Below are 8,684 nucleotides of genomic sequence, written 5' to 3'. Positions count from 1 at the left end.
TTCTTGTTTGTCGTTCTAGTAATTTTTACTCTTTCAATATGGTATTGCTGCAAGTTGTGTGGAATTGTCAGTGGAATTGCTGTGGTAATATATGGCTTTAAGAAGCAATGGTGGTTCATCACACGGACTGAATCTAGATACACCCTCCTAGTAACGCATTGGGACTCATTTGACCTTCCGAACGGCAGCAGTTCACCGGGACGTGAATTTTGCTAGGTGCTGCAATTGTCTGGCCTAGCCTAGAGCCTGGTACTCGCTATTGCCCCAAACCCGATAGAGAAACCAACAGCCAGTACTACCTCATCCCAGAGATGCTCTATAGGATTAGGGGCAGGGAAACAAAAAACTCGCTGCTCTGTTTCTGTACAAAAAATCCAGAACAATACAACCCTATATATAATCTGTACAGTGCCTTGAAAAAAGTATTCATACCACATATGAATACCACAGTATTCATTTCCACATTTTTTCATGTTGCATCCACAAACTTGAATGTATTTTAGGGGTTTTATGTGTTAAACCAACAATGTAGGCCTGACTGCCAGGAGGAAATTACCTTTATTCCTCGGCAGTCTCAAGCTTTCAGTCATAGAGGCACGGTTTCAATCACTGCTCAATACATGGTGAGCAGCGACTTTATCCGAGCTCCAGCACTGACTGACAGCCGGCTCTACAGTGCACCAGTGCTGAGCCGGCTGTCAGTTAGTCCCGGGGTGTGCTTAGAGCCACTGCTCAATATGTACGGAGCAGTGACTCAAGCCGTGCTGGCCCACCCCTTTGACTGAAAGCCGGAAGCTGCAAACTTGAATAAAGATAATTTCCTCCCATAGCCGGACTTTCAGTATGGCAGACGAATGGCTTTAAAACGTGATTAACCGGCAGATTAACCCCATATCTGCAGGTTAATAGCTCTTTTTCACTTGACAGGTTCCCTTTAATTCAGGCCCATCAGCATGCTGCAACAGAAATCTGAATTCATCTGACCAGACAATGTGTGTGTGCTCTTCTGTCCACTTTTTTTTCCTTATTTTTGGAGCACTAGAATTGTTTTTGGCTACCCTTTGCCGGACCCTTGTGCATCACGTGTTCATCAGTTATCCATGTAATTTTTCTCTGACCCTTAACTTCAAGTTGTTTGCATCCACAGGATCTCTGGTAAATGTTTTTCCTCAATCACACCATTTTCAACACCAGGGCGCATATAAAATTCCTTGGCTTCTCTCGTACCAATGACCATGTCTTGTTCAAAGTTGTTCCTAATCACTGATATTTCTATTCAAATGTGGTTTTACAGTGAAACCGATGCTCACAAAACCTGCTCACTTGTTTTTGTGCTGCCTTCTCAGGGTCCTGAACCTATTTTACATGCATGCAATCCCCAGTCCTGAAAGGGAAGGTGGTCCTCAATCAAGTGGCCCATTTTGGAACAGTGTGGACTTGTACAGTAGACTCGCACCATACATACTGTACATATGTATTTTTTTGTAGAAGCAATCCAGGTACAGTAATTTCCTAAGAATTGGTACATAGAGGATTTGTTGCAAAATTTTGTTTTGTGAGAGAACTTACTCCATTGTGTATCCATCTATTCTCAAGACTCGTTTCATGGTGGGCAGATAAGTTTCATATTTCTGTTCACGCCCTAAGTTCCTATAGGATGACTATGGTGAGTAAAGCTAGAGGGAGGGCTACATCTTTCTGCAGGAAGTTTGTTTGTGACCGTATAAAACCTCTGCCTCTGTTTCAATAAAGGGGAATAATCCGCTTTTGTACATCGTCCTTATGTTGTGCCCTCTGATTTCCCGAGCGCTCTTAACCATACCGAACTATTTGGAATTCAAAAGGCAATAGCGGAGAGTTGATTTCACTCATAGTTCGCTTTCGCAAAAGTATAGTACAATATTTGTGAATGGGATTTTAACAAACCCCTTTTGCTCACAGAGCAAAGAAGAATCTCCAGTGGATTCTAAGCATGGTGGGAAGTGTTAATTTGCATCATAACAAATGGCCTAAATGCTGTACTTTGTTAGCAAATTTTATTTGTTGTAGTGCAATGAGTACAATCTACAGCTAAATCTGCATTTAAAAGATTTCTACAAGTTTATATGTTTTTCCCTAGTAAATTGACAAGCACTTCCCAGCACAATGAAACACGTGTACAGGTGCAGATCGCTGTAACATGACTCTGAGCATGCTATATACAGTGTAAGATGTACGACATCTAAAAATTGAATATATACATATGCTGTATAGACTTTACTTTTACTCTTGAGGGCTAGAGGATGACTTATTGATTTCTGGAGGTTCAACCACTGGGCCCCCCTCTAATCCCAAAAATCAGGGCTATGCGAATCCCCATCTAAATGGAATGCGGGTCAGGCATGTGCATCTCTGCTCCATTCATTCTCTATGTGGCTGCCTGAGATAGCTGGCTACACCACTTATAAACTTGGTGCAAGTCCTTTTAAGTCCACACCTTTCACATGTAAATTAGTCACGGCCATAGTGACATTTTTACACGGTGTAGTCTTGTGCACTTTAACGAAAAGTCCTTTTGAAACAAGTTAGAATGGCAGCGCTGACCCTTGTGCGTTTTTAATTTTCATGCTCAATCTTTGAAAATGGCAGAAGGAACACGGTCATCCTGATCTATGAAGAACATTCTGATAAAATCCCCGTAACGACCTTTGGCGCACATTTTTGTCCCTGGTAGTGTGTATGTAGTAGGCATAGGAACAGAGCGCACTCTATACCTGGCAGAGACTGGATCTGAACACTGCAGGTTTCTGCTTCTAACAACAGCAACTGAAGGAATGAACACCATAAATACAAATAAACATTTTTTTCACCACTTGAAATATTTTTCCTGGTTTTCATTAAATAGTAAACTAAATGGTGTCATTTATTTATTTATTTTACTCATTTATATAGCGCCATTAATTCCACAGCGCTTTACAGACCTTATCGTCACTATGTCACCATTGGGGCTCAATAGTACAATTTTTCCGACCAAAAAATAAGCCCATCATGGCTATGTTGATATAAAAAAAATTAAAGAAGTTGTCCGGTACTTTTTTTAAACTGCCCAATGTATTCAGCATGTGGGCATAAGTATATTTGTAAATACCTTGTGTTGCTGATAGCGCCGCTCACATGCATCATCGGTGGCCGCTCAGGCATCACGTGACCCGGCACTGACGTCATGACAAGTGAGGCGTGACTCAGCTCTGGCCTCCCCGCGGTGGCTGCTGGGTTGTGGGCGGGGTTATTCCCCGCATCACACCCAGCATCCACTGCGCGCTTTCCCAATGAATGGGGAGAGGGAGAGCGCGCGGTGGATGCCGGGTGTGATACAGGGGAATAACCCCGCCCACAACCCAGCAGCCACCGGTGGAATGCGGAAGAGGGACCCTCGGCTGCAGCATGGACTTGTCGTGACGTCAGCGCCGGCTGCAGCCGGGGGTCACATGATGCCTGTGAGCTGCCAGTGATAGCGCAGGTCACAGGCATTATATGCAACACAAGGTATTTACCGAGATACTTAATGCCCACATGCTGAATACATTGGGCAACTTAAAAAAAGTACCGGACAACCCCTTTAAGTTATAGCTCTTAAATAAAACAGAAGGAGAAAAATAGAAAGCACAAAAATAGTCGCCCAGTCTTGAAAAGGCTTAAAGGGGTATTTTCATCTCAAAGATCCCATCCTAGTATGTAGTGATTGTAATAATATTAGAAAATACCTCTAATTAGAAACGTAGTATAGTTCTGATTACCGTATATACTCGTGTATAAGCCGACTTTTTCATCACATTTTTTGGTTGAACAAGCCCCCCTCGGCTTATACTTTAGTATATACCTAAATACTGTTGAGCAGCGGCGGAGGAGCGGGGCACAGGCAGTAACTGGCTGCTGCAGCTACCACGTGTGCCTGCTGCTAAAGAGAATGAATATTCACTTCTCTCCACCCCAAGACTATGGGTGTGGAGAGGAGTGAATATTCATTTTCTTTAATAGTGCACACTAGCCGCAGCCGCCGGCTTCCTGCTGTGGCTCAGTGATCCTCTGTGACTGCTATTAGAGAGTATGAATATTCACTCCTCCCCACTCCCATGTGCATGGAGAAAAGTGAATATTCATTCTCTTTAGTAGCGGGCACACAGGATCGCTGAGCCGAAGCAGGAATCGGCGGCTGCGCCTACAGTGTGCGTTTTTAAAGAAAATTAATATTCACTCCTTTCCATGCGCATAGTCCTGGCGTGGAGAGGAGTGAATATCCCCACAGCTCACCTCAGCACCTGAGGGCGCATGGCTGTGACGTAATTCGCTGCTCAGATGCTAAGATCAGCTGCTGGCAGAACAGGACACAGCGCTGGAGCAAAGGGAAGAAAGGTGGGGAGTAGAAGTGTTTTTATTTTTTTCTTGTGTGCAGTGATGGGGGACCATGGATACTAAGATATGGGGGCCATGCATACCAGGATTGGGGATGATGGGGGCCATGCATACCAGGATTGGGGATGGAGGGGGCCATGCATACCAGGATGGGGCCATGCATACCAGGATGGGGAAATTTACCAGTAGCTGCTTCATTTCCCACCCTAGGCTTATACTTGAGTCAATAAGTTTTCCCAGTTTTATGTGGGAAAATGTAGGTGCCTCTGCTTATATTCGGATCGGCTTATACTCGAGTATATACGGTAGATTCGTCACTTACCCAATGTGCAGGGCATTGCAGTAGCTTAGATAGCTATGGTTACGAGAACATATGGTCAAAAAAAAGGCATACACAGAAATCAGGGCCCATAGCAGAAGTTCTAATTGCCCCCCCCCCCTTTCCCAAAAAAACCTAAAAAAATAATAGTCAGGGTCACAACGTTCCAGCCTTTTACATTGTAATTCTCCTCCTGCTGAAGTCCTAGATTCCTCTTTCATTGTCTGCATAAAGTAGTATGCAAACAAGTGCCTGACAAACACTGTATAATACCCCCATGCTGAGTTCCTCCATATGCACAGTATAATGACCCTACTGTACCCCACCTCAACTCCCAAGGCAAAGTATGGCGACCCCAATACAGTATGATCCTCCAACTGTGACCCTTACACAGCTCTGCATGTAGTATAATGGGCCTACATACAGTATAATAGCTTGCACTTGCCCTCCAAACAGTATCATGGACCCACACAAACCTTCACACTGTATAATTGCTTGCATATAGTATAATGGACCCCCACATATAATGGCCCCACATAGCCTTCCATATCGTATAATGTGCCCCCCATAATTCTCCATGTAGTGTAATGCACTCACCATGGTCCTCCATAAAATATAGTGCACTCCCCATGGTTCTCCCTATAATAAAATGCTCTCCCCATGGTCCTCCACACAATATAATGTACCACCTCATGGTCCTCTATACAAGTATAATGCACCCCCATGGCCCTCCGTACAGTATAATGCACCCCCATGGCCCTCCGTACAGTATAATGCACCCCCATGGCCCTCCGTACAGTATAATGCACCTCCCCCCCCCCCATGGTCCTCCACACAATATAATTCACACCTCATACTGTATTATGGCCACCGGTCACTGATTTAAAAAAATAAATACAGTACTCTCCTCTCCTCCTGGTTCCACCTGATGCTCCAGTCTCCATAATGTGCAGGGTGAAGCGCCGGACATCTCAGAGCAGCGGGCGCCATGTAATGACATTGTTGCGCCTGCTGCTCTGTGACGTCAGGCGCTGAGAAAGAATGATGGGGGTGGAAGCCTCTGCTGACGCTCCCTCCTCCATCATCATTGCACACACTGGGCTCCTCTCCGGCCGTCAGCGCGAGCAGTGATGACGGAGGAGGGAGCGTCAGCAGATGCTTCCACCCCCATCATTCTGTGTGGGTGCTGACGGGCAGAGACGGGGCCCGGTGCAGGCACCCCTGACTCCCAGGCCCCATAGTGGAGATGTGGCCTGCCGCCATTAGGCGGTATGCCACTAATCACAAAGTAACAGTTACTATGTGAGTGGCCGTAACAATGCACTGTACATGGGGTAAGCGACATAACTAATCAGAAGAACTATACTACATTTCTAATTGGAGGTATGTGTTAATATTATTATTACTACACCTACTACATATTTGGATATGATCTTGGAGAAGGGAATACCCCTTAAGTGTGTTAGGGAATTACTATATACACTATAGAAAAAATAGGCCATTGGCTGAGAGAAGACCGGATCTGAAATGGGCAAATGTGTGTGTTTGCTAGTATCCCTTAGTTCATTCACATCAATAATGATGAGCTGTAACACCAGCACCTGTATTCTCCTCTTCCTAGGGCAGTGAGGGTGCCTCCTCACTTCCTAAGTTGTCTTCTGACTCTGATTTGTGGAGATTGCCATTATATTATTAACCTTTTTCCTCTGTGCGGCATCCTACCACAGCTTCAGATTGCTATATTACGAATGACTGAACAAAAATGTACATTTATTAAAAAAAATAAATAATAATCTACACACTATTACAAACTTGTGGTCCCTTTCCATCTATAGCCATTTCAATTTGGCACTAGTATGCAAATAGGAAAATATATATATGAATGCTCCTTTACCATTTGTTGAAATAGATGACGCTAGAACACCGTTAGAAACCCACACTTACTAAATAGTGTACTTATTTATAATATTAACAATACAGTACAGTCCCTAATTGTTATTAGTTGAAGAAGTTGCTACATGGGCTAATGCAGGAACGTAGGGGAACACTTTGGGTTGTGTTTGTTCTTTTACACAGAATGTTACATCTATGGAAAGAAATGATCACTGTTCTGACTAAAATGCTCTATAATCTCCAGAACTTTGTTGGCCTGTTTGACTACATTGCCGTTGCTGTGTGTACGTAGCTTCTCCAAGGTTTCTTTTATTTTCATTACTTCTATTTCCTTCCGCAAATCATCTGTAGAAAGGAAACTTTTAAGTTAAATGCCCTCTTTTGGTGCTGGATTTATCTTTAGACGTTTGCTGCAAGAGATATTTCTTTAAAATACATATACATATATATTTCAGTCACTGATTTGAGTCTTCCTTTCCAATCTACAGCATTAGATGGGAACAAAGAGAAAGCCACAGAGGGTGCGAGATGTTGGAGCAGCGAAAATGCTTTATTTTGTAAAAGCAGGCAAACCTTTTAAAGCCATACATACAGTGTGTGAGAGAACAGATTTCATTTTGTGACTGTGGTATTCATCTTGTCTTGTAACTCCTGTGTCATGGTGATCAATCGGATAACAGTGATGGGCCGGAAAGTTTTAACATTTTTATTCACGCCCCTTAAGTTCCTATTGGCTCATAGTTTGGAGGGAAATTTTCCTTAGTCTGTGACCCTATTTAAAGTAGCCTACGTGTGCTAATAAACCAGAAATCCTGGGTACACCATACAAGGCTGTGCTATATTGATTTCCCAAGCGCTCATAAAACAAATCTTATTAATTTGAAGTTTGAAAGTCAAGAGTGTTTTGCTCACAAGTGGATATAAAAATTCTACCCTTTTAGAATGCCATGCTTTTGTCATGTAAAAAAAATCATACCAAGAATCATTTAAGAACTTTTTCCACCTTAAATGGCAATCTAGAATTGGCAATCTTTGCTTACTCCACATCTGTCAGATTGTGATGGCATATTATGTGTACAACCCCCTCTTCAGATTACCTACAGATTTGTAATTAAATTCCGACCTGGGCTCTAGCTGGGCAGTGTATAGCGCTGAGCTGCTGGGAGTGAGGTCACTGGAGTTCAATGAGCTGATTGAACCAGGGGCGGACACAGACTGTAGTGGGCCTCTGTGCAAGAATTTTTCTGGGCCCCCCCCCTGCCCTTCATAGGGGGCATGAAGGCCCCCCCCCCCCCCGTGCATCTCTCATCCCCCCCGTGCATCTCTGATTCCCCCCACTCCTAGTTAATTAATTGTATTTAAAAAAAATAAAACTTGTTATACTTACCCCCAGGGCCGGCTCCAGGTTTTTGTGGGCCCTGGGCGACAGACTTTCAGTGGGCCCCTTTAACACATACCATGATTCATGATGCACAGATACCGCAGAAAGATAGATAGATAGATAGATATAGAGATAGATAGATAGTACAAGGCCAAGGATTTCACTTACTACATTACATGAGCAATATCTATTGTAAATTCTACAATAGCTCAGAAACCGGTGAATCCTCACAACGCACAGTGCAGACCGGACAGTATAGTCCTCCATACAGTATTATGGGCACCATGTAATGCTCCATACAGGATACTGGTCCCCTTATAATGCTCCATACAGGATACTGGTCCCCTTATAATGCTCCATACAGGATACTGGTCCCCATATAATGCTCCATACAGGATACTGGCCCCCATATAATGCTCCATACAGAATACTGACCCCCATATAACGCTCCATACAGAATATTGGCCCCCATATAACGCTCCATGCAGGCTGTCCCCCCCCCCTTATAATGCCCCATTACACGAGCGATATCTATTGTAAATTCTACAATAGCTCAGAAACTAGCGAATCCTCACAGCGCACAGTGCAGACCGGACAGTATAGTCCTCCATACAGTATTATGGGCACCATATAATGCTCCATACAGGATACTGACCCCCTTATAATGCTCCATACAGGATACTGGTCCCCATATAACGC

At 43.7% G+C, this 8,684-nt stretch overlaps 1 protein-coding gene across 4 annotated transcripts in view; it reads right to left on the bottom strand.

The window, feature by feature from the left end:
• Positions 1-4,861: 4,861 nt before the first annotated feature.
• The window catches only part of LOC141273710 (rap1 GTPase-GDP dissociation stimulator 1-like), a 592,027-nt gene continuing 588,204 nt past the window's right edge, over positions 4,862-8,684 (bottom strand). For all 4 annotated transcript variants that reach the window (XM_073685973.1, XM_073685978.1, XM_073685977.1 and 1 more), the window contains one exon: positions 4,862-6,949. In XM_073685973.1, the coding sequence (XP_073542074.1) occupies positions 6,798-6,949 (152 nt within the window). In that variant the 3' untranslated portion in view covers positions 4,862-6,797. The remainder of the gene's footprint in view (positions 6,950-8,684) is intronic.

The sequence above is a fragment of the Phyllobates terribilis genome, unplaced genomic scaffold (genome assembly GCF_046119375.1).
Source record: "Phyllobates terribilis strain yellow unplaced genomic scaffold, ASM4611937v1 Scaffold_5__5_contigs__length_657084704, whole genome shotgun sequence".
In the NCBI taxonomy this organism is placed as follows: domain Eukaryota; kingdom Metazoa; phylum Chordata; class Amphibia; order Anura; family Dendrobatidae; genus Phyllobates; species Phyllobates terribilis.
The sequence above is the reverse complement of the archived record's forward strand: the minus strand, read 5'-3'. Positions and strand labels throughout refer to the sequence as shown.